The sequence below is a fragment of the Myodes glareolus genome, chromosome 21, assembly GCF_982192425.1.
Source record: "Myodes glareolus chromosome 21, mMyoGla1.1, whole genome shotgun sequence".
Lineage (NCBI taxonomy): Eukaryota > Metazoa > Chordata > Mammalia > Rodentia > Cricetidae > Myodes > Myodes glareolus.
In genome coordinates, this window is record NC_142046.1 from 18441987 (window position 1) to 18467846 (window position 25860).

Sequence of the window (25860 nt, forward strand, 5' to 3'; positions counted from 1 at the left end):
ATTTCCAGAACCCACATATAAAAAAACTGGGCATGGTGGTTCATGTTTATGGTCCCAGCACTGGGGAAGCAGATGCAGGAGGCTCCCCTGCCTAGCCTAGTCAGTGAGCTTCAGGTTCAGTGAGAGATCTTGTCTCATAAAACAAGGTGGATGGCACCTGAGGAATAACTTCTAAGGTTGTCTTCTGTCCTCTGCACACATGCACGCACGCACACACACATATACATACACACTAACACACACAAATATATACACACAGACTTGCACACACACACATACACACACACACACACACACACACACACACACACACACACACACACGGGAGTCTGTCCTGTGCTGCAGCAGGCAGGTGGGGCCTGGGTGGTAGAAGAATGGTAGGTATGACCACGTATACATCAGAGGAACAGCCAGGCTGTGCATGAGCAGAGACAGACTTCTCATTACAGTCTTCTTGGGATACAGTCTCTGTGTTCTGGGAGACTAAAGACCAAGTTGCCCCTGAGCTTGTTCCTGACCAAAGCCCTGACCAAGGATGAGGAAAATCACTGTCTTTCTATGTCCTCCCAGAGCAGAGAGCATCCTGGGAGCTCTTCTTGCTGGAAGGCAACCAGCCCTCTGGGATTGGGATTTACTATATGACTTTATTCAACCCTAATGCTTTCCCCATAGGCTCCGTCTCTAGACTGTCATGCAGTGGTTTGGGCTTCAGCATATGTTCTGATTGGTAGGGCTTGGGGGGACATAGTTCATAGCAGGTCATTCTCTAGATGAGAGATTATTGTGCTGAGGAGACTCTGGGGGAAGAGCTGGGGATCCTGTTTCCCTTAGCATTCTTGGGTCTGGGTGGTAGGCGCCCTGGCTCTGCATCTCAAGCGGTGTCTGGCCTTATGTGATGGGCCCTCTCTGTCTCCATCCAGGAGCTGCTTGGACAAGGCTGTGTGTTTCAAGAACGACATGGCTGGGAACGGCCGGGATGGTTCAATGCCCAGGAAACAGCTCCGGTGAGTGATGATGCCTGGGCACTGGTCCTGTGCGACCCTGGGCCTCTCATACCCATCCTTATCCAGCATCCTCCCAGCCACCCGAGTTAGGCCAATCCAATGTGCCTCGGGCTGTGGTGACAGGTCAGCTGTCCACACTCAGGAAACTGAGTACCAACCTGAGAAAGAGCTCTTGGCTTCCCAGTGGTGAGGCATCCGCAAAGCCTTGGCTCCCAGTTTGCTTGCAGCGGCCAGGCTTCCCAGACCCAATGGGCAAGCACTGGATATCAGCACAGACCCACAGTGTGGCGAGAATGGCAGATTCCTGGCTCTAGGAGGAAAGTAGCCCCGTTTTACGCACCCTTCAGAATGTATATTTGGCAACACCAGCTGCTCGTTGCTGTCAGTAGGAGGAATTGTGCCTCTGTGTGTCAGTTTACCCACTGAACGGCCCCATATGTTGGCTTCTGGGATGCCTTAGGGGCCTCCCCAGAGCATCCTAGGAACAGCCCCTGGGAGCAGGTCACAGAGGCTTTGAGGCCCACATCTAGGTGTGTGCAAACCATGTGATGTTTTCCTTTACCTCTCTCTTCTGCGCCAGCAGTCCGGTCTGAGGGCCCCCCAGTATTGCTGCTGGAGGACAGCAAGAGGCAGGATTGAGGCAGCTGGCCTGGGTAGCTGTCTTAGTTGAGGATGTAGCATCGCAAAGGGAAGGCATGGTGGTAGGAACAGAGGACAGTCGGCTACATTGTATCTTCAGTCAGGAAGCAGAGAGCAGAAAGCTAGTGGGGCTGAGCTACAAAGTCTCAACCCCCTCTTCTCCCTTGACCCAATTACTTCAACAAGGCTCCACCTCCCAAACAGTCCACAGCCTCTGGAACAGCACCCCCAGATGAGGACCAAGTGCTAAACACAGGAGCCCACGGTGGGGGGGGGGGCATTTTACCTTCAAGCCACAACAAGGAGGGAAGAGGAAGGGGGAGTGAGAGATGGCCTCTCTTTTCTGTAACAGGTCCTTGACTACGACTACTACGGGGCCTATGGAAAGCAAGCGCACAGGAACTACGCCTACAGCAGGCTGCTGGGGGATGAGTACACTTTCGACTTCCCACCCCACCACCACGTGGTAAGCAGCTTGTGCTGGGTCTAGCTGCTTTCCGTTCCTCATGTAGAATCCACTGCTCAGCTGCCCGTGGGGCCCTTGGCTTTCCGGTGAAGGGGGGGCTCCAGGCTCACCCCTTTCTCGCTACTACAGTTTTGTGCAAACCATGTGATATTTTCCTTTCCCTCTCTTTTCTGCACCAGCAGTCAGGGCTGAGGGTCCCTCAGTATTGCTGCTGGAGGGCAGCAAGAGGCAGGATTGAGGCACTTGGCCTGGGTGACTGTCTTAGTCGAGGTTTCTATTGTTGTGATAAAACACAATGATCAAAAGCAGCCTGCGGAGGAAATGGTTTGTTACAGCTTGCAGCTTGCAGTCCATCATGAAGGACAAAAACTTGAGGCAGGAACCTGGAGGCAGGAACTGAAGCAGAGACCACGGAGGAGTGAAACTTGCTGGCTCACTCCTCACATCTTCCATGGTCTGCTTCTTAGACAGTTCAGGATCACCTGCCCAGGGGTGGCACAGCCCTCTGTGAGCTAGGCTTATCCACATCGGTTGTTAATCAAGAAAATGCCCTACAGATTTTCCTATAGGCAATCTGAATGGAGGTATTGTATCAGCTAAGGTTCCTCTTCCCACATAATTCTAAGCTTGTGTTGAGCTGACAAACAAACAAACAACAACAACAAGAACAAAAACAAACAAAAAAACAAACAAAGAAAACAAGGACTGTGGGCTAGAGATAAGACTGTACCCTCTCTTCGTCCTCTGGTCCTGAGGCTGTGCAGATCCATGAGGGATGGGACTTCCTCTTCTTGGGGACCAAAGAGGTTTCCAACCTCCACTTATAGTGGAGTGGGTCTAGAACAAGGTGGCTTGTTGGCCCTGTCTGTGCCCAAGGCCACTGGATGGCTCCTCCAAATAAAGCAAAAGAGGCCAGGGCCAGGGTGGTTGCACCATTAGAGTTGTTCACTGACTCAAAGGTGGGCAGGTGAGACTCTGCGGGCAACTTGTGGTCCCTCTCCAACGTGCGTGTCTCTCCACTGTATGAGGGATGAGGTGCTGAGTCTCGGGAGACAGGTATTCATTCCTACAGCCGCCCGTGTCCCACAGGCAGCTCACACAGAGTGAGCAATGAGGATAGCCACACCACACGTAGCTCTGCTAAGAACTATAGCGGTCTCTGGGCTTGTTGCTATGCCCGAGGCACCTGCGATGTCCCTCTGTGCATCTGAGGTAGGTACAGAGCCAAGCCCTCAGCCTGGGACCTAGACTGTGGGCAGAGCAACAGGGAGGCACCATGGCATCCAGGGTAGAACTTGACAGGCAGGGACTGCCATCACTAGAGCTCCTCATAGTCAATGTCAGTGGTATCTGTGCCTCCCCAAACTCCTGAACCAGAGATCTCATTTTCATGGCATATTGTGGTCAGTCCTGAAGACAAGGGCTCATTTGTTCTTAGTGTTTCCCTAATGCTTGTTTGGGAAGGAAATTACTAAGGCAGGTCAGGGCTTTCTGGGGTGGTAGCTGGAGTCAGGAGCTCTGTAAAATGCGACACTTGCAGTGCCGGCTTGGTGCCCAGTCCTTACAGCCTCCTCAAGGGAGAGCCTGGCTGCGTCTGGCACCTCAGCACCTGCAGCTTCTACAGCCTGTGGGACTCCTGGCCCTGGAGGGTGTGGAAGCTCGGGGGAGATGCCAATTTGGCTTAGCAGCTCCATCCAGCCTCCGCAAATGCACCAGAGACAGTCTCTGAGCATGAAACACACACTTGTTCTCATTGGCAGCTTCCCCAGCCAGGCAGACAGCGAGTGTCAGCCCAAGAAGCTGTTTGGGTTTGGGTCGGCAGCTCTAACAGTGCCAGCAAAGGCACCTCAAAGCCTGGCGGATAACAAGTGGTCCTTAATGATGTCTGGAGGGAGGCAGAGGAGCCGAGGCCTCAGGAGGCAGTGTTGATATGCCAACCTGCTGGCAGAAGGCTAAGCCAGGTCTGTGATGCTTGCCCGGAAGCCCACTACAAGGTCTAAAAGGCTGATTGCTCAGCTCTGGGGGTGGCATTGGAGACCTCCACTATTGCCCTTGTGATGAGGGGCTTTTGTAGCCAAACTGGCAACATTTTTGTGGCTTTTCACTGTGCTGCTCTGGACTCCAGAACCGTAGGGATACCGAGAGTTGGTGGCAGTCATCTCATTGGGTGATGAGTTGAGGAAGGTGTGGTCCAGCTTCCGGAGACTCACATTGGCTGTCCAGCCTGTGGCAGCCCACCATCATTTTACCCTCAGTAATGAAAGTAAGGTTGTCACACCTGATCAGTGGCTAGGAGAAGGCTTTTCATTGTCAACACCTTTGTTGAGACGCAATTCCCAATTCCCACGCACACAGTCCATCCATTGAAAACTTTCCATTCCCCATGCCTCGGCGAGTTCTTGGGCTTTATCTCTCCACACAGGAAACCCCACAGCTACCAGGAGTCACTCCCATTCCCCACTCTATCCCCCCCACAAGATCAGTGAAGGACCCTGACTCAAGAGAAAAAGATGGAATCTGATAAGATGAAGACACCCAATGCCCTGTGGCTCCTGCAGCCGTATATTGGCATGCATAGTCCATGCGCATATACATGCACCATACATACATACAAAGCCTAAAATAAATACATAGCCTGTACACAAGTTCCTGGTTTGATGTATAATGTATAAGTCTCTTCCATTCCCTTTTCACTGTCATTATGGAATCGTTGGCAATACAAACTCTAATCCTTTTGTATAAACGTCTGAAGTTTTGATGATGCCCAATTCATCTTTCTCACCCTGTATTGCTGGCGTCTTCAACATTGTGTCTAAGAGACTGGCTGGGGCACAAACTCATACTTCCATGTTTTCTATTAAGGGTCTGTCACTTTAGCCCTTGTGTCTACAACCGTGTTTGTCTGGAGTCTTGTGTGTGGTATGAGGAAGTGTTCAGGCATCTTTCTTTTGCATGTGAATATCTAGTTGCTGAGACCCGGTGGAATTCTCCTGGGCCCCTTGTTGAAAACCAGTCTCCATTAATGTGAGGGTGATTTCCAGATTCTGGGCTCTACCCCATTAGCCCACATCTCCATCACTAGCGCAACCCAACACTATTTTGTCTACTGTAGCTTTCTTTCCCCCAGCAAGTGTTGGATATTTTGTCTACTGTAGCCCCAACCTGTACCAGCAAGTGTTGGAGTCAGGAACTGTGAACACATCAACTTGATTCTCCTTTTTCAACATTGTTTAGGATGCTCTGGCCCGTTGGAATTCCATGTGGATTTTAGGGTGAGCTTGCCACCTTCGCGAATGATCCAGCTGAGGTTGTGCTAGGGACTGATCTATAGATCAGCTTGAGTGTGTGGTCATCTTACCGACAGCATATCTTCTGCCTTGTGAACTTTGGTGTCTTTCCATTGGTTTTGGTCATTATTTTCCCTCAAAAACATTTCCTCAGGGCCTGAGGAGATGGCTCAGGCAGTAAAGTGCTTGCCACGTAAGCGTGAGGAGCTGAGTTCAGATCCCCAGGCTGGACAGGAAAAGCCAGGTATTGCTGGGTGGTGGTGGCGCACACCTCTAATCTCAGCACTTGGGAGGCAGAAGCAAGTGGATCTCTGAGTTCGAGGCCACCCTAAACTACAGAGCGAGTTCCAGGACAGCCAGGGCTACACAAAGAAACCTTGTTTGAAAAACTAAAACCAAAACAACCAACCAAACAAAAAAAACCCAAAGACAACCTCAGAAAAACCTAGCCAAGCCAGTGAGAGACTCTGCTTCGAAAAGTAACACAGAGAGCAATTGAGGAGGACACCAGATATCAACCCATGATCTCCATACACACTTGCTCATGTGTCTGCACACTTGTGCATACATATATTTTAACTTTTTATAAGAAGAACTTTGCATTTCTATTGTCAAGCTTACTTCTAGATATTTTTATGGCTTTGGGGGCTATGAAAATGGAGTTGTTTTCTTGGATTCTCTTTAGATTGCTCTGTGCTTATGCCCAGAAATGGAGTAGGCTTTATATATTGACCGTCTTTCCTTCTGCTTGCTGTCCATTTAGCTAACGTTCTCTCTAGTTTCTCGGAGGGAAAGGCAGGGTCACTAGCTTAAACCTCTGGTTTTCCTGCTTCTACCTTCCCAGTGCTGGAATGACAGGCCTGTGTTACCATGCCTGGCTTGTATGGCAATTCTTTTGAATGACAGAGCCTATTTATGACTTGGTGCCCAATGCCCTCTGTGTGATCCCTTCTAGAGAAGAATGTATAATGGTGGGCTCCCAGGTTGGGATGACAGAGAAGCTGGGAGGGCAGAAGTTGGGGGGCCCTGAGCATGTGTATCAGGAAAGGTCCAGTCCCATGTCTCCAGGGCCAGCACCCCGAAAAGTCTTCCTCCACTGGGCCTTTCAGATCCGGGAGGAATGCCTGGCCTGCCGACGGGCTGCTGCCGTGTTCAACATGTCTTACTTTGGGAAGTTCTACCTGCTGGGGGTGGACGCCAGGAAGGCCGCTGACTGGCTCTTCTCAGCAGATGTCAACCGACCCCCAGGTACTGGGCCCAGGGTGGGTAAGATACATTCCTCTCCCACTTCAGTTTCAGATGGAACACTCCATGGGCATAGCCTGGGCACAGACAGGGAACCTGATGTTCTTCTCCTGGGTCTGACCAGTCTTTAATCTGGGCTTCTATGTCCTGTCACCAACCCTCAACCCCACGGTCTTCCTCCTCCTCCATCTCTTCTCCTACTGTTTCTTCTTTCCCCTTTCTGGATCCCATCTTTCTTTGCTTACAAAAGGATACATGGCCATGAGTCCTCAGCAGTACCTCCTGGCTCTTGAGCCCAGTCACTTCTCCCCACCACTGGGGTGCTTTCCCTCTGTGGACTTACCAGAATTAAAAATCCATACTGCTTAGTTACATTTTGATCGCGAGTAAATAATGAACCATTTTTGTTATGGTGTATCCCATGAGATATTTGGGATAATCATCTTTTTGTCACCCACCTACCACCGTCTTACTCATCCGCCCACCCATCCTCATCTTTATTCCTTTTCCATCGCTGTTGTAACAAGTCGCACAAGCTGGGTGGTTTAGAATAAGATATGGATTGTCTCCTGGTCCTGCAAGCCAGAGGCCAGAATCAGGGTGCTGGTTAAGCCCCTTTGCTCCACGATTACGAATTGGCTCTCTCTTGCCTCCTCCAACTTGGTGGAAGCCGGGAGCATTGGCCTTGCTTGGGTTGCAGCCTCTTTACCCATCTCTGCTTCTGATGCTGCATGCTGGGTCCCCATCTTTTCTGTGTGTGTGTGTGTGTGTGTGTGTGTGTGTGTGTGTGTGTGTGCATGTGAAGGTCAGAGCACATGCCTGGATGTCATTCCTCAGGAACCATCCACCTTGTTATTTTGGAGACAGTGTTTCTCACTGGTCTGGAGCTCACCAAGTAGGCTAGGCTGGCGAGCCACGGAGTACCAGGGATCGTCCTATCTCTGCCTCCCCACCTTCACGTTTGACATGGGTCTCATGGATTGAACACACTGAGTCAACTCCCCAGGCCTTAGTTCTGCTGGATGGGAGTCTGTCTGACTGACTGTCCCTCACACAGCATTATGAAGACCTTACCTCTAAGGAGGTCTCACCTGCAAACCCTTGGAGTTAAAACCCTAATATGTCTCTCTGTAGGACGTGATTCAACCTAAGACATCCCGTGTGCAGCCAGTCAGTGGCCATCAGCCCCATGTGCAGCTGGCCTTGCTCCTGTGGATCTTCCAATGGCTCCACCCACCTGCTCACCCTCTACTACCACCCTGTTCAGCCCTTTCTACCACACTGTTCTTCATCCATCCACTGTCCAGGGTGCCCACCCTTTCACCCAGGCCACTCACCTCACTTGTTTCTCTGTCTGTCCACTGTTCACATACCTGAACACTTATACCACGGATATTGATTCCAGCATGCTGCTGAGGGTGATGAGGATAGGGATGAGGGAGGAGTCAGGTGAACATTTTTGAAGAACGCCCCTCCCTAGGTGGCAACCATGGGTGACCTCATCAATAGCCTGGTTGGTTGGAATAGAGTTACATGTCTTATGAGGAAGACCTGCCATGGGATCCTCTAGGCCCTGAGGAAGAGCAGGCTTTGATGGAACTCACACCTCGGTCCTTGTTGCCAGGCTCAACTGTGTACACGTGTATGCTGAACCACCGGGGAGGCACAGAGAGCGACCTGACCGTCAGTCGCCTGGCCCCTGGCACCCAGGCCAGTCCCCTGGCCCCTGCCTTTGAAGGTAAGGTTGCCATGAGAAGCCTTGGCATGGATGTGACCTGATCAGGGGACTGGCAGTCACTGGTAGCCGGAAGACCAAGGAAGCATTGTCCAGGACGACTACATAATAACCTGTCATGTTCACTTGTGGTTAGGACCTGGAGATTAGCTGTCTCATTTCAGGCTAAATGCTGGCTATGTTTGGGCAGCCGTGTTGCTGCTCCGAGCACTCCGTAATTACGTCTTTGAACCTGCTGGTGCTGTGGCATGTTGGAGCAGCCTTGGTGTGGCTGACTCAGCCCAGCTGTCCAGCATCAGCCCAGGGGAAGGACACACCTCTCACTCAGAACTCACCCTCTTTCCTCCTTGACATCTGGGCTGGTCTCGGTTCTCTAGCCACTGCCATCCTCAGGCCTGGGCTGGTCCCGTAATACTTGGCTCAGCACCCAGCCGTTATTGACACCTGGGTGACCTGTGTGTCCCTCCGCTTCTCCTTGCACACCCCTGATGACAAGCAGATCAGCACTTAAGTCCTGCTTGCACAGTTTTTGCTGTTACATCTAGACAAATGGCTTCCCGCCACCCGAGTCTTGAAGCCTACCTGTCGCTTTCCACAGGGGCAGCTCGGCTCCCCCCACCCCGTCCTGTGGCCTATATCCACCAGGAGAAGAGAGGGAACAAAGTGGGCGTGGCTTTTCTCCAAGAAGGCACTGATGCTTCAAAAACAGTGGCTTACAGGGAGGCTCTCTGGGCTGCCATCCAAGAGAGTGGCAATGGGCAGTGCTGGCCCTTATGGACTCTGGCTACTTCTTAGCTCTTTCCCCTGTTCCTGGAGTCTCCTGGGGCTAAGCCCCAGTCTGGGCATGGGCAGAGTGGGGGGAGGATACTCACTAAGGAGTCAGTCCCCTTATCTATGTGTGATACAGCGACAGTTCGGATCTTTTTGTACTGTGGTGGTGGTGGGGGTGGTGGGGGTTGGACCTAGGGCAAGCACCTTCTCAGTAAATGCTGCATCCCCAACCTGCATCCTCACCACCATTTTCTGTAATTTTAAAATTTTGAGGCCTTGACTTTCTGAGCTTCAGTTTCCCTGTTTGTGAAACGGGGACAGGAGAACCCACTTCCCCCAGCTGCTACCGGAACGAATAAGAGCTAAGAGGAGCTAGACTAGGTGCGGCCTCCCAAGCTTCAGTTTCCCCATCTCGGCAATAACGACCTTGCTGGAAGCTATCAAGAAAGTACTTTGTGATGTATTCTCTTGTACCTCCTACCCTGTGCACAGTTCCTGGGGTTGAGTGCTTGGGGGAGGCCTGCACCCACGAGGCATGGCCAGATGATCCAGGGAGCCCCATGCCCTGACGGTCGTGGATCCCAGGACACCACAAACCAGTAGAGAAATGGCTCCCGTACTGATACAGGTCCTGGGCTGCATATGCAATTGCATTATGTGTATATTTAATAAGCACATTAATTATGCATGTGACTCAGAGCTCCAGGGTGTCAAGAGAATGTGGCAATTTACATGTGATCAAGGCTGTGTACTAAGCAGCTGTCAATCTCGGAGGCAATTTTAAATTATCTTTATTCATCTTTCTTAATATTATAAAAGGTGTACTTGCTTGAAAGAAACACACCGACATAATGGAAAAGCCATGTGAGACCTGCCACCCACAATGTTCGCCCCACACCCAGAAATGGTGGAGAGGTGTCTGGGCGAGACCCTACCTCTTGGCTCACGCAGATCTGCCTTTCACCATGTCCCAGGCCCTGCATTGTCTCTGTAGGGCAACGGAGTGGGGATGGCTGCCCAGGGTGAACAGGCACCTTCCTCTCAAGCCAGCTGGTACTTACTGAGTCTGTTACTCAGGCTGGTAACAGAATGGGGGCTGAAGTATGCATGGGGGGGGAGTTGGTGATGGCTGAGGACCCTGTTCAGAATTCAAACATCCTCTGATACCTCCAGCTAGGGATCAGGGAGCCTTCTGCCCCCCATTTCTTTCTCCTTCCCTCCCTTTCCTACCCTCTCCCTCTTTTATATTCATGAGGAGGAAGGGAAGAGGCTTTGGTTGGCCCTAACTGGTTCTTTGCTATCAATTTGTCCCTGGAGGCCTTAAGTAGCCCTGTGCTGGAGGAGACCCATTGTACAGGAGAAAACAGAGAGGCTCAGAAAGATGAACACTGAGGTCAATAAACTGCAGAGAGTGCATGGGACAGGCTGGTCAAAGCTGTGTGCCTCCCAAGACTGCATCCTTCCATGCTGGTGTGTGTTCCTATGAGGGAGGGGTCTCTGAAATAAAGGTGCCATGGCTCAGAGGATGCTCCTCAGGATGCTTCAGTAGTGTGAGGAGACTGGATGGAGGGGCAGGCACGGTGCCTAGGTCTGGCTGTCACAGACTCAGACTGTTACAAAACTCTACAAGGTTAGGGGTGAGAGGGCTTCCGGGAGGAGACGACAATGCCTGGTCGTGGAGGTGGAGAAGCATCAAGCAAGGGAGTGGACTGGGCAGGGTCAAGACACCCCTCAGTAGAAACAAGTCCCATACGGAGGGGCTGCAAGGCTGGTTTGGGAAAGCTTGGGCAGGAAGGGGCCTTTGAAGAAGAAGGGAAGCAGAGCTTGTATATGGTGCCATTCTTCCTGTGCCTGCTGTTGCTTTGTCGCCTCCCAGCAGCCCTCTAAGGTGCTTCCAATTGCATCCTGCTGCCTAAGTAAATGATCAGGACCCAGACGCTCAGGGACATCTAGGGCCTTCACTGCAAGACAGAGGAACCTTGTGGGAGTCAGCGAAGAAGGAGGTTGGAAAGATGGGGGGCACAATAGAAACCTCCTACCATGCCTCCTTTGTACCAGGTTTGGTAAACTGGTTCAGGGATAGTAAAGGCAATGGCTCAGGGACACCTGACTACCACAGGTTGTAACAAGGGTTACGGACCCTGTTACAAGAGGGCCGTAACAAGAGGCCTCGGGCCTGTGCAACTCTGTGGATACCCTATGGCCATAGGGACAATGGGTTCCACCTATTCCCAACACATCTCCCTGAACTTCTGGGGAAGTTGACGTGTTAACATCCGGGGTGATCCGGGTTGTATTAACCATTTTTCTCATTGCTGTGACAAAAGCCCCCTGAAGAAGGAGGGGCTCATCAGCTCACATCCAAGGGCACAGAAGGGAGAATATGGCAGCAGGACCTGGAGGTAACTGGTCACGTTGCATCCACAGTTAGGAAGCAGAGAGACGGATGCTGGTGCTTAGCTCACTTTCTCCTGTTTATTTAGTCTAGTACCCCAGCCCCAGCCCAAGGTGCCACCCACAGTCAGGGTGGGGCTTCTTCCCCAAATAAATTGAATCTAGAACCTCTTTTGCAGACAGGCTCACAGGCTTGTCTCCTAGGTGATTTTAGATCTTGTCAAATGGACCATCAAGGTTACCCATCATGAGGGAACTGTCGCCTCTAACTCTTCCATTTCTAACTTCAGAATGGCAGAGGCAGGGAGTCCAGGGGCATGGGGGGAAGTGATGACTGGAACTAGTAAGGACATTGAAACCTAAAGAAGGGGAAATATTTGTCTGAGGCCTCTTATCCCTAGTGGTTGAGGCTGGACTAGAACCCCTCAGGACCTGAAGGCACCAGAGTCTTAACCCCCCCCCCCTTTTTTTTTTCTGAGAAGCAGGCAGAAGCCTTTGACACTTGTCCTTGCAGAATCAAATTATACCCTTTCTGCAGTAAGAGTCTGGGGTCCCTTAGACTCATCCCCACCGTGTTCCCTGTCCCAAGGTCCTGTTCTAAACCTGGTGCTTCTCCTCTAGGGGATGGCTACTACCTGGCTGTGGGTGGAGCTGTGGCCCAACAAAACTGGTCCCACATAACAACGGTTCTACAGGATCAGAAGTTCCAGTGCCAACTTCTGGACAGTTCTGACGATCTGGGCCTCCTCAGTATCCAAGGCCCAGCCAGGTGAGAGAAGACAGGGACCCGATACCTGGGTTATCTGGTGCACCTAGGCCCCAGGTTCTTCAGTGGAGCCCATGGGCAGAACCACTCATTTGAACTACAGGTGTTCTGACAACTTGGGATGCTACATGGGCTGAACAATATTCAAAGTAACAGGTTTGGGTCAACCCTGGACCAGGGTCGGCTTAGTTTTGCAGCCTTGTGTTCCATGAAGAGCCCTTGGAGTCTCTGGCTGCTATGATTTTTCATCTCCCAAAATGGGCAGAGACAGGCCAGGGGTGGACTCACTCCCATGTGTAAAGAGAGCCGAGGAGAGGCCTCTGAACCCTCACTGTATGCCAGACAAGGCCATCCACCATTCAAGCTCTATAATCCTCAACTGAGCCTTGGTCCTGATGGAAGAGGAATCAGGATCCATCAGGATTCCCTGGGTGCTACTGAGGGTCTTAGGCACAAGGATGTGGCACAGGTGTGCACCTCGGAAAGCTCACTCTGGCAGAGCTTTGGGGAAGGGGCAGGATAGGGGAAACAGAAGACGAAAAACGAATGTGTGTGAACAGTCGCCAATCAAGTCCAGCCAGTGGGAGCCCAAGCTGGCCTGGCCTTCACTCCTGACGCTGCGGGGGACTGGTGTTTGGGGTGTGTTGGGGTGTGTTGGGGGGTGTGTTTGGGGATGTGTTGGGGGTGTTAGGGTGTGTTTGGGTGTGTGTGTGGGGTGTTGGGGTAGGTGTTTTGTTGCTGTGTTGAATATCTGTACAAGAGTGACCTAAGGGAGGAAGGGCTTATTTTTAGTTACAGGTTCAAAGATTGTGGGGGGAGAGAAAAGAAAGGAGGAGAAAGAAGAGAGAAAAGAGAGAGGGGAGGTGAGTAGAGAGAGAGCAAAGTGGGAGAGAACGAGGAGAAAAGAGAGAGAGGAGAAGGGGAAAGAGGGAGGGGAGGAAGGGAGAGAGAAAGAGAGGAGATCACATGACAAGGGCTTATTCCTTTCTCTTTTTTATTGTTATATCACCCGCATTCAGAGCAGGTCTCTGAAACAGCCCCGTGATAACTCCTGGAGGCTCTCCCTCCTAATCTAGAAGGCGCCCCTCAGTCCAAACAAGTTGGTGAGGTCAGCTGTCCCAGGTGGCTGTGATCACTCTTTTCTTATTGATGAAACAGAGGAAGAGACATTTTCCAGGGTCACACAGTTCCCGGGAGCTAAGGCGGAGGGAGATGGGGACCCCCCCCCCGGACCTGTCAGGTGCTCTCATACCCTCACCACCATCCTAGTCACTAAGTCAAAAGTCCTCATGAGAAGCTGCACCTGGACTAGATGGTACTCCTCGGTGACCAGCAAGGTGCAGTGTGTCCCAACAGAGATGCAGGCCTGCGCTAGGTGGGTCCCCTGGGCCTAGACCGGAAATGAGTCATTAAACAGCAAGTAGGATGGAGAGACAGGACAGACGGGAGCCGCTTCTTGAGAGAGCGGCAAAGGACAGATGCATTCCTGAGAAATGGCTTCCAGGATCCCCCGGGGATCAGTATTATGGTGTGGTGACATCACTTCCACCCTGGGTGTCCTACTGGGACCCTGTCTACTTCGCTCAGACTTTGATGTGGTGTCCATTTTCCCTGGCATCTTGGGGCTGACCAAACTCGCAACTCCTGGCTGAGTCTAGACCCTGGTCACCACTCTGAGAACAGAAGGGGCACCAGGTTGTAGCCTTTGCTGAGCACCGTTCAGGGACAGTTGGCTGAAGGTAGGTCTTGACAGGCCAGGGAGAGGGACAGGTGGTGAGGACTGCCACACTGGGGACGTGGGAGCCATTTATTTGAGTGTTTAGAGTGTTTGATTCGCATCCGACTGCAGGGTCCAGGGTGCTGGGGGTGTGGCTTCCAGCTCCCCCTCTCCCCCTCCCCGGGGAGATTGAAGCCCATATATCAGCTTGAAGGGGTAGAGTCCCACCTGCTGTACCACAGGGCCCATTCTGACCTTCAGGAGACTCCAGTTTCATAGTGTGATGACCTTGGACAGGGCTGAGCTATTTAGAGAGTGAGGGAGGAGAGGAGGGAGGGATACCAGACAGTTAGATCAAGGTGCAGCCCCAGGGGACAGCCGGATGGCAGCCTCCAGGCTGGCAGCTCTCCTCCCCGCCTCTTCCAGAAGATCCTCCTTCCATGTGAGTAGTAATGCCACCAGTACAAACAGGCCTGGTTACTAAGCGGTGTGGGGAGCGTTAGCATAGCTCCTGGGGTCATGGTAGGTGCTATGTGAACTGCTACTTGGAAGGACTTTCTGGAAGTTGGCTATCTCTGAGCCAGCCAATATGGCAGCTGCTGAGCCTTTTCCTGGCTCTTGACCCTTTTTTTGGCAGCTGAGTTTTTCAATTTAATGAGCTTCATTCAGTTCAAACAGCTTCCTGTGGTTGCTGGGGACACACTGAGCTATGTGGGATGGTCACAGTTGTCAGGACTGGACATGTGCTTTTGTGGTTCTGTGAGGGTTGGTTAGGTCCCATTTAGCAGCCCGGGCTAAGACTTGCAAAGGGCTGGGACTAGCCGCTGGGACTCTAGGTGACCTCTTTCCTCAGGACACCTGTTCTTCTCCGAGGAAGGACAGCAGCCTTGGCAGACCTGGGTGTCTGTCTTCTGGAATTGACACCTAGGTCACACTCTTCCAAGCCCCACTGTACGGGCCATCTGTAGCACCTGTGCCCCATGAGGAAGACAGCGCAAGCCCTGTATATCCTGCCAGGCTACCTCTGTGTTGTGTGGCTGCCCCAGGGCTGTGGGAGCCTGGATTCTTGGAGGTCTGGATGCAGCAGAGCTGAGTTGAATCCCTAGGACTGGCGCCACGTGGGGCTGGGGTTACATAAGGATCTTGGCAGAAGGCAGCGCTGAGCACCTCAGGCGGGCGTGGGTGGTAGCTCCCAGCTCTGTGCAGTGGGGATTTGGGCTGACTGTACTTCTGAGCAGTTGCTCCAGCCCTCTGGGACCCCTGATGGGTAGAAGTGAGGGTGTTTCCAGCCCTAGGGTACATGCCCTGTTGCCCGGGTTGAGCCCAGATGCTCATAACAGGTACCGCTCACCAGATAACTGTGTGCCAAGCAGAGAGTGGTGTTTAGGGTCCTGTTGGCGAGGAGCCCCTGGCTTAGAGGAGTGGGTACAGCAAGGGGAGAGAGAAAAATGGCAGATGACTCTGTAGTTACACAGGGACACCTGTGGGACCCCTGGGGAGGGAACCTGACTCAGACCGTAAGTCTAGGGGCACCGCCTAGAGCAGATGACTGTTGGCTGAGTCAAGAGCTGAGGGTGACAGTCTGTGTATGACAGGCAGCAGGGCAGGAGTGTGCAGGGACACAGGAGAGGTGACCTGGGAGGAGGCGCGTGGCTTGGTGGTGGGCAAGCTTGGGGCAAGGGCCCAAAGCGGGAGAGCCTGAGGTAGGCTGCAGAGGGGTGGGGAGGTGGGAGGGGGAGACTGCAGGGCTGCGACTGGTGAGGAATGCGGTAGACTACGCCTCTGTGACCTCTGTGACGCAGCTTCGAGCAGCGGTGTCATGAGTGTAAACCATGTTGTGGCTTAGGAAAGCAATGAACTTGGCAGTAGGGGTTGCTGTAACGGGACACAGTTAGGGGAGGATGCGTCTAGTGCTGCAGGGATACCCTAGCTGGGCACAGTCCCTGTCTTTACAAAGGTGATGCCCACCAGGAGGATGGGGACTCGAAGTCCCATCTCTCTTTCTCCTTGTGATGCCTGGGAGGCTGAGACCCACTGAGGACAGAACCCTTGGGCCTGGTTGGAGGATGCATGGGATGGTGGCGGTGGCAGTGATGGTGGTAGCCGTGGCGTGGCGGCGGCGGTGGTGGCAGTGGTGCGCCATAGAGTCCTTGTGCTCTCCTGCTGGCTCCTGTCTCCTCACTACAACTTGAACTTCAACTTCCCTGTATAAAACAGAGACCACCATTGCCATCTTCTCTCAGTGACCACCATGGTGCCTCAGGTGAGATCCAGAGTGCCTGGCGATTAGATAACTGTTTTAGCTTACCCGCCTGAGGCCAGAGCTCATCCATAGCCCGGCCTTCCCGACTCTCCTGGGCCTTGACAGCCCGTAGGAAGGTGGCTTTCTCACACGGTGGCACTTGTGGAGTGCCTACCAGCGTGTCTACATACATGTCACATGCTGTCCTCCCTCGTGCACCGCCCCCACTGCCTTCCTGGCCCTGGCCAGGGATCCCTGAGGTGAGTGATTCGCTGACTGGCCATTCTGTGCTTGTTCACAGCCGTGCCGTTCTCCAGGATGTGCTTGATGCTGACCTGAGCAACGAGGCCTTCCCCTTCTCCACCCACCAGCTGGTGAGAGCAGCAGGGCACCTGGTAGGTAGCCATGGCCACCAGCCTCTAGGGTGTGGGCGGCAGCAACTTTTAGCCAAGGTGGGGTGGACCTGGGAGTCTGGGATTTAAGGCAAGTCTCTATCTCCTGGGTCTCAGCCCCAGTGTCAGAGACTACGGTAGTCAGCCTGACCCTGGAGGGACCCGGAGAGGGGTGACAGGGGCCACAGTGCTGTGCTATCTGTCCGCTGCTTGGTATCTCTCATGTGTCAGGCTCATCCGGGAAGAACCTTCATTGCTTGCACAGATGATTTTGTGCCCTTTCCTCAAAGCTGCGTAGCATGTTCCTCTAAGCCAGGTTGACTACTGCCTCCCTAGAAACGACAGGGCTGGGGATCTCTGAGAGTTCTCTGCGGGCTCCCACATCCCCCAGGGAGCCTACTCCTTTCTTGTGATCATCCTAGTATTGTAGATGTGGGGGAGCCTGGCCAGACCCCCAATACTCTTTCACTCTAATTTCTAGAAGTTCAAGGCTAAGCACCAAAGCCTGGCTCTTTCAAGGTTATCGATGTTATCTTCACCCAGGGTCCCCTGGACTTCATAGGATTCTCTAGGAGACTCTGGGTAGTGTTTTGGCCCTAACTCCAGGCTGGACCCTGCATTTCCTGGGCCTCAGTTTCTTGGTTAAAAAGAATACATAGTAATTTCCACCTGGGCTTTTCAAGGCTGAGGGAGAGGCTGATAACCCATATTCACCAAGTGCCACCACCCCCTCCCATGGGAGACCAGAGACCCTGGCCTCTGCTCCCGGACACAAGCAGTACCCCACTAGAGGTGACTATGGGTGTCCTGACAAGGCTGGCTTGCCCTCTGAGGTCATCCTGGACCATTTATTCCCTGCTGCTTCACAGTGATCTCAGGCCTTGCTGAGTGAGGGTTGCTTCCCTAGACTGAGTTCAGAGACTCTGGGTATCTTGCCCAGGCTGCCCAGATAGGAAGTCCCCAAAGAACAAAGAACTATGCTGGTGACACACGTGTTGTATCCTGTCCTTTCCTCTTGGCCACCTCTGTGTTCTTGGGGGGCGAGTGTGGAGGAGCATCAGTCACAGAGTGAGATTCCTGCCCACAGAGGGGCCAGACATCCTGGGACCAGGCTGGGACCTGTCAGCAATAAACAAAGTGGCGCTGAGTGCTAGGGAGGCCGCTGCCAGAGAGAACAGGGTGATAAAGGCGGCCACGCAGGCTGCACTCCACCTCCCCCCTGGAGGCTGCACCGGGCTTCAGGAAGTGGGGTGGGGGTTCTCTGTCTAGCTTGTTTCCTGCCTCATTAGTGCAAAGCTGTTTGCTGGGACCAGAGAGGGTAGGGTTGGAGAGAACGGCACAGTAGGATCCAAAGATATGGCAGCTTCCGGATCTCAGCACTCTAGCTTAGGTTGTCCATGGGGGCATCTTGGGGTCATTTGTGTGGTCTAGTCAGCATCCAGAGTCTAGTTTTGGTTAGGGTTGGAGGAGAGAAGAGACGCGTCTCTCCTCCACTGTGCTGAGGCTTGGCGTAGTCTCAGTCTGTGTGTGGTTTGGATGTTCATGGAAGGCAGACCAGGTGGGAACATATCCCCTCCTGTCAAGATCAGCATCCTCCCCCCGTCAGCAGGACCACCGTGGGGGGAGCCGCATGGGATTTCCAACTCCAGCTGTTCCCTCCTGTGGGACCCTATTCTGACCATGGACGCCTCCCCAGCCCTCCCAGGCTGCCTGGGAATCTTCACCTGGGGCCCGGGAGTTAGGCCAGAGCTCAGGCTGAGCTGACACAGAGCTCACACTGCCCAGGGTCATGGGCAGGCCAAGCCCAAAGTAGGTGTCTGGTTTGGGGGATGTCCTCACTGGCTGTGCCTGTCTTCTGCCAGGCTGAATATAGTGACATAAAATGTGTATGAAATAATGTCCACAGCCCGGCCAGATGACATAGGCCCTTATCCCAGCTATGCAGGAGACTAGGCAGCAGAACTGAAAGTTCAAGGCCAGCCTGGTCAATTTCACAAGATCCTTTCTCAAAGTAACAAGTAAAAAGAGAGCTGGGAATAGCTCTGTTGTAGAATGCTGGATTAGTATGTGTAAAACCCTGTGTTCAATTCACAACATTGTAAAAAACAAAAAGAAAAAACAACCCATCTCAAGCTCTCTCATTCTGTTTCCAACCATAGCTGTGCAGCAAAGACTGGGTACTGAGCCCAAGTCAGAATCCTCTTCCGCAGCACAACCTTGGACCACGATTTTGACCAACCCTGGGACAGGGTCATGGTCCAGAGCTCATGACATGATTGCATAATGATGGCCTTCCCCACGTGGCAAGGGCACACTGACAGACACATGTCACCCGACTCTTAGGCGTGTTGTAAAACATGAGAAAATTCAAGAAAGCTGGTCTATCCATCCTTAGAGGTTAGTGTGTCTATCCCATTATCACATCTGCCTGTTTGTAACCATGCCAGGCCTGGTTTCCACAGAGTTCTCTAGTGGTGCCACAGTGCTAGTTTTTTGCAATATGCAAGAACCTGTGTCCACTCCTCTGCCTCAGTGGTACACATGCTCAAACACCATGGGGTCTGGAGACGCTCTTGGGAGCAGTCTAGTGGCAGATATCCTTGCACACGGTTGTATGACTTCTGTCCTAAGAAAGGAACTACTGACTGAATCTACTGAATCAGAGATACAGCTTGTGCTACCCACTTACTCTTGGCTGCATCCCTTTTCAGTGATGCCCTAAATCTGGTAGGATAGGAGAAGACAGTACTCTCAAGACCAGGGTCCTAGTCTTGGGGAAACTGGGTGTGTAGTGCGCTGGAAAGCCCAGAAACCTGCAGAGCCCTGAGCTTTGCCTAGAAGATGGTGCATGAGAGAACATTTAGCATGGGAAGTCTTCACGTCCGTTTCAACTATCTGGTCACACAATGGGGTTATTAGATAGGCCTGTGTCTTTGAGACCAGACCAGAGCAATGCCTTATCAACACTGGCCCCATGACGTTTATTGCCAATTTATTGACACCTCCTGGTGTCATGTCCGTATGGCACCATTGTGGACTGTCAGGGAGTTCCAGTGTTCCAGTCTGAACCCATGGTTTTATTCTTACAACTTATTTCCCCTGCCCCCACCCCCAGCCCCTCCCCTGGCTTTAGAATGATCTCCAGATGTGTTGGCTAGGAGCACCTGTGGGACTGGGCCAGACCTAGTGCCAAGAAGGCAGGTGCAGCCCCCACCCTCTGTGAGTGCATCCCCACCCATGGGCTCAAGGGAGCCTGCAGCTGCAGCTCAGGGCAGTGGAGAAAGGCTGCCACTGCCCAGGAGCTGATGGACTGAGAGTCCCTGGGAGATGGACACAGGGAGAATTGGGTCTTGGTAAGAGGAGTTTGACGTGGAGATGCTAGACTCAAAAGTACCGCCTTTACTGCAGGCACCCCTGCCTGAGGGTGGCCCACAAGGCCAGCAGTTGCCTTTATACTTCCTCTCCAGTTCCAGCCTACACTCACCCTCTGGGGCCCGCCGTCCGATGAGAAGGTCAGTCGCCATGGGATAGCAGCAGGAGACCTTCCCTTGTTGTCACCCCACTGAGTCTGGGGCCTGGCTCCTCGAGCCAGGGTTCCAGTGATCCACTGTGACAAGAAAGGTCTGCCGGGGTGTGGTTCAATCTCTGCCCAGAAACATTTATGCTTGTCCCCAAGCACAGCCAGCTGTCCTCTCTTGTCCTACTTGCTCAGAGGTCTTGGCCACACAGATTGGGAGGACCTCCGAGGACAGGGCTCATCAGGTAGCTGATGACCACAGCTCCCAGGACATGTAGGTTGGGGTGGCAGTGCAGGCACAGGCTGCAGCTGAGGTTGTCTAAGACTGTGCCCCACCTGGGACTCCTGTCCTGGTGGCCCCAGCTTCTCCCAAGGGCCCAAAAGAGGGTTAGGCCCAACAGATCAAGATTGTCCCCGTGGTGCCCATGCTAACCTGGAAAGTTGTCCCTCAGTGTGTCTCAGGACACACATCCAAGGTGACTTAAGCCCTCCTATTCCTTGGCCAGCGATAGAGTGGCAGTTCAGCCTCTGGTGGCACTTCAAGCTGCAGAGACTGGCTGGCCACAGCCCTGGCCCCAGTGGTGGGGCTCACAGGCAAGCGGGAGGAGGGAGCAGGGATCTGGGCCACACATATGAAGGGGTAGTAGAGACCAACGCTTCTGTATGGCACTGACTTTCAGAGCTGGCAGGCAGACACTGGCTTCCAGTCCTGAACCAGCCTTCCTGGGCCTCAGTTTCCCCAGCTGTAGTGCAAAGTCTAGACAATGTTGCAAGTCCTTTCTAGAGCGTCACGTCTATCTGTCCAAATACTGAATCCTCTTGGAATCCAGGGGGAAATTTCATATTCTAAGTGATATCTTGTTCTGGCTTAAAACTATGTTGACGAACTGTCCATCAGCAAGTGGAGGCTCTGGGGCCAGAACGTGGAGGCAGGCCACGTATTTATAGATCGGTTGGCTTTGAGCCCGCCAGCTGCAGGAGAGGAATGTGTGCATCTGCAGAGTCAGCAAACCCCAGGTCGAGCAGAGACATGAGCAATGACACTGGTGAATGCTAAGTTCTGCAGACCCAGGCCCGTGGACAGAGGCCCAGGACCCTGCTGGGGTTGTCAAGCTCCACTCATGACAGGACTTGGTCACAGATGCCCAACCAGACGTCACTGACTTTTGCAATAGTGCTTTTCAGAGATGCTTGTGCCTGGGCCAGGCATCTACAGTCTTTGGATTCCTAGAGGAAGAAGGGGGCTGGGGAAAGCGAGTGTCCACTCAGCAGCCAACAGACCAGCTGTCTTTGCTCCTCAAATATTTGTGTCAAGGCCAACGAGATTCCCCAGTGGGGAAGAGCTTTCCCGGCGAGTCTCCCAGAGCTCAGCTCAGTCAGTACTGGGTCAGACACGGTGTTCTCAGCACCTCGGCTGAGGACACCCCCCTCCACCCACCCAGCTGAGACCAGGTCCCCCTTAGCAAAGCAGCAAGCCCCAGGCTGGTCATCTTCATGAGGCAGAACAGTAAAGCAATTTCCCTCTCAAAATTAATATCAAATCAGAAGGCAATTGGATTTCTTCCCTGGCGGTGAAGAAATCCTAGCCTGTAACTGCAGTGGTTCCATTTGCTCAGGGTAGATCAGGTTCATACTGCGTGCATTTGATAAACTGCCGAGTACCCCCGAGGACGCATTCACACGGAGTGCAGCTGCCTAGAAACTTGTACTGTGAAGCCGGCACAGATCTTCGGAGCCCACAGACAGCCGTAGTATGTTATGCTCTGGTTCTGTGACGCAGCCAAGAAAGATACGGCATCCGCAGTCTGGGCATGTGTTCCCTGCCACTATTCAAGCTGTCAGCGGGGGCAAAAATGCTTGCCAGGAAAATTGTAGGAACAGGGCCTGGCTGGAATGAGGTCAGGTCGCCCTGTGTGACCCCAGTATGAACTGAGTGGGAATGGTATATGTCCTTTCTTTCCAGGTTTCTGTGACCCGCTGCTCTTGTCTGCGGGCGCAGACATCTTTATCTTCTGCTTGAATTCTGGGATCTCAGGTTAGAGATGCCAGGACAGGAATTTCCTCAGGGGAAGGGGCCGGAAGGCGATCGTTGACAGATCTAGCCTGCCTAAGGCCAGAGGGGTAGACCCCAGGGCCAGCAGCTCTAGGAGAGATTTCAAGCAGTATTGATTAAGAACTGGACGCTTATGCCTATCTTTAGCAGATGGATTCTACCCATTGTGCCCGTCACCACCGCTATACCATCGCTATCGCCGTTACTACCGTTACCACCATCACCTCACCAGTACCACGATCACTGCCACCAAAACCACTGCCATGTCTGTTATTTTCTCATCACCATGACAACACGCTCACCATCATCCCACCACTGTGATTACCACCCTTACCACCTCCTGTGTCACCGTCGTCACGATGAGCACCGTCACCATTATCCACTCCATCGTTCCTCACCATCACTATTGTCACCTCCATTACCACCACCACCACCACCACCACCATCCCTATCATCATCACCATTACCACAAATACCACACTACCACCACCATCTTCACTACTGCCCCCCCCCCACTACTAACACCGTTATGATAGTGTTGTCTATTACGATGACCAGCATCTTTCTCACCACGACCCCCATTATCCCCTTTATCATTTCTATCACTATCACCATTGCCACCAACTTTATCACCTCCGCCGTCACTGCCACCACGACCATTACCACCATCACCACGACGGCCACCATCACTGTGGCTTTCATCATTTCCCTCACCATTACCACCCTCACCACCACAAACATCACAATCGTCATCACCATCACCACCATTACCACTATCGTCATCACCATGGCCACCGTAGCTTTCACTATTACTTCCACCACCTTCACCACCACCTTTGCCATCACGATCACCAACACTATCACTATTGTCAGTGCCACGATCAGTTTGACCTGCACCATCACCAGCATTAGTATCATGAACACACCGGTGCCATCATCATGAGATTCACCGCTACCTTCCATGTTCCTAGCCTCCAAGCCAGACAAGCATGCAAGAGGGAGTACCTTCCAAGGTGATTTTAGAATTGGAATATCTTGGCAGTCTCCTGAGGCTTTGAATGGAATTTCCTCCAGTCCCACCCCAACTTCCTTACCCTCTCCCGTAGGTTTGGGCCCAGGCTGTACCTGCTCTGGTGTCTGTACACCCTTCCTTCTGTCCTCTGGTGGGTCCTTGTTTATTTAAGGATGACTGAACTTGGGGGGTGCACCAGTGTGCTGGAAACCTTATGAGCCTGCCGGGGGATACTGTGATATTAAAGGTTTTGACTGTCTTCTCGAGCCCCTACTCTCTCGGTGGCACATATTCAGGGCATCCCCCAGGAATGGCTTGGCTTCCCCCATCCTGGCATCAGCATGGCCTTCAAGCTACAGCTAAGGCTAGTCTGGAGGTCTTCCTGGATTCTTAACCCCTCCCTACACAGCTGGTGGGAAGCTAGGCAGTGTGCATGAAGTGGGATCTAATCTCCCGGCTCTTGGAGTGAAATCCCAGCTCCTTCTCCCAGATCAATACTCAAGAGTGGAGGTGTCTTTCAGAGCCGAGCTCAGTATTTTGGACCTGGGAGTAGAAAGCCAAACCCTGCTCTGCCACCGAAGCCTTCAAGGCCTCTTTGGAGCTTATCCAGCTTGTAGGATCAGCGTTATTAATAATACGTCTGCTCAATCATTGCTCACCTGAAAGCAGCCATGCTGGCTAACACTGACACCAGGGGAACTGGTAGAGGTTATGGGACAGTTCTGCCTCCCAATATCTCCCAGCCACATGCCTTCATAGATGTCACCGGGTCTTGAACAATGACTTGCCCTCCCTGGGTCCCTTATTTGACTGTATTTCGGGGTGATTGTCTTGTCCCAGGAGGCAAAGACTTTGACTGTGCAGTTTCACTGAAGCAGAAGCTGCGATTCAAAGCTCTGTCCTGGACCATCCTATGACCTTGGCCCTTACAGCATCTGCCCTGGTTGGGTGGCTGACTCCTCATCTATCCTGCCTCAGTTGGCTGTCAGGAGGGCTGGACAGTGTACTCTGAACTGCCGAAGGTTAGGATCCTGGGACTGTGTCTTAGACCCGAAGGGGTGCTTGCAGGTGGATGACTGTGGAATGGGGGCTCAGAGCCTTGTCTGGCCTTGGGCTTGACGCTGGTGTTAGGTTAGTGATCTTGTCTAGAATGGAGCAGATGTGGCCAAACTTGCACTGTGAAAATCCCTGGGCTGGTGGACTGGAAGCTATGCTAGGAAATTTTGGTTTCTCATCTTGCTCATCCTGGGCTGAGCCTGAGTCTGCTGACCACTATAGTGGGGGCTGCTGGCTCTCTAGCAGGGACATGGTGCTGGGTGGTGGGATAAGGTGAGGTCTCCTGAACCTGCTGTAATGAGCAATGGTTAGCACTTGGATGCCCTGAATAACACAGGTAACGGGCAGAAGAACTCTCCTCTCATCCTTGGGGACCAATGGAACCCTGCAGAAAACCTTCAGGACAAGGAAGAGCCTGGCATCCAGGACCTTCCAGGAGAAGAATGTCCTGGGCTGGTTCGGAATGGTTATGATATCGACCTAGGTGTGCAGGTTTCCAAAGCTTCAGCCCTTTAACTGGCCACTGCAGAGACAATTCTTGACCTGCTGCTTGCTGCCACCCACGGCTCTGAGGCCAGAAGGTCACTGGGGCTCTGCTTGCCATACGATCAGCTCTGGTCCTGACAGATCATTGACATCAGGAGCACTGACTAAACCATGGATCCTGAGTCCTTGTCCTAGCCAGGGCCATGCAGGACAGTGTCGTCTCCCAGTGGGGCCCCTGAGTTGTAAAGGTGCTCCTTTATTTGTAACTAATAATCTATCCCTGATACCAGATGCATAACTCTAGGGTACAATCTCCTCTACAGGGACTTCTCTGCAGCCTTACCCTGGTGATCTAATTCAAAGTGCCCATTTCCAGACAGGAGGCAGAGCTAGCCTCAGGCAGGATGTTTTACCCCAACACTCCCAGTGTGGTCTGCCTGGCCAAGGGTCTGAGCTGCATGTCTTTGACTTTTCAGGCAGTTCATTAAGTCGAAGTCAGAGCCAGCGCTACCGTTCCGGGCATCACAGTGTATCCTTCCGATAGCCCAAGTCCTGACCTATGACCATTCCGGGCATCACAGTGTATCCTTCCGATAGCCCAAGTCCTGACCTATGGTCCACTGGAAGTGTTTTCAGGGGAAGTGGCTTCTGGGTGACAGTTACACTGGAGATGTCCCTTGGGAGGGGGGTTGTGGATTCTGTGCTAACACACAAAATTTACATATTAACGAAGCTCCATGTAATGACGGGGTACTGTGTGGTAGTGGGGTACTGTATGGCAGATGGGTACTACGTAGTATAGAGGTTCCATGTGGTGGTGGGGGTACCATGTCATGGTGCGGGGTGCTGCGTGGTGATGGAGTATTGTGTGATGGGGGGCACCCACCATGTACTGGGATGTAAGGGTGTGGTGATGGGGTACCATTGATGGCGGGGTACTGTGTGATGGGGAGTACTGTGTGGCAGAGAGGTGCCATGTGGTGGTTTTGTACTGTATGGTGGTGAGGTTCCATATCATGGTGGGGTACCATGTAATGGCAGGGAATCATGTGGTAGTGGGGTACCGTGTGTGGTATAG

General features: G+C 52.7%; 1 protein-coding gene across 1 annotated transcript in view; it reads left to right on the forward strand.

Annotated features, from left to right (window-relative positions):
- Positions 1-25860, forward strand: part of Sardh (sarcosine dehydrogenase) — a 60602-nt gene that overhangs the window by 19838 nt on the left and 14904 nt on the right. The window contains exons 12-17 of the mRNA XM_087899825.1: positions 921-1004; positions 1996-2109; positions 6506-6644; positions 8266-8379; positions 12163-12310; positions 16568-16661. Of these exons, the coding sequence (XP_087755951.1) occupies positions 921-1004; positions 1996-2109; positions 6506-6644; positions 8266-8379; positions 12163-12310; positions 16568-16661 (693 nt within the window). The remainder of the gene's footprint in view (positions 1-920; positions 1005-1995; positions 2110-6505; positions 6645-8265; positions 8380-12162; positions 12311-16567; positions 16662-25860) is intronic.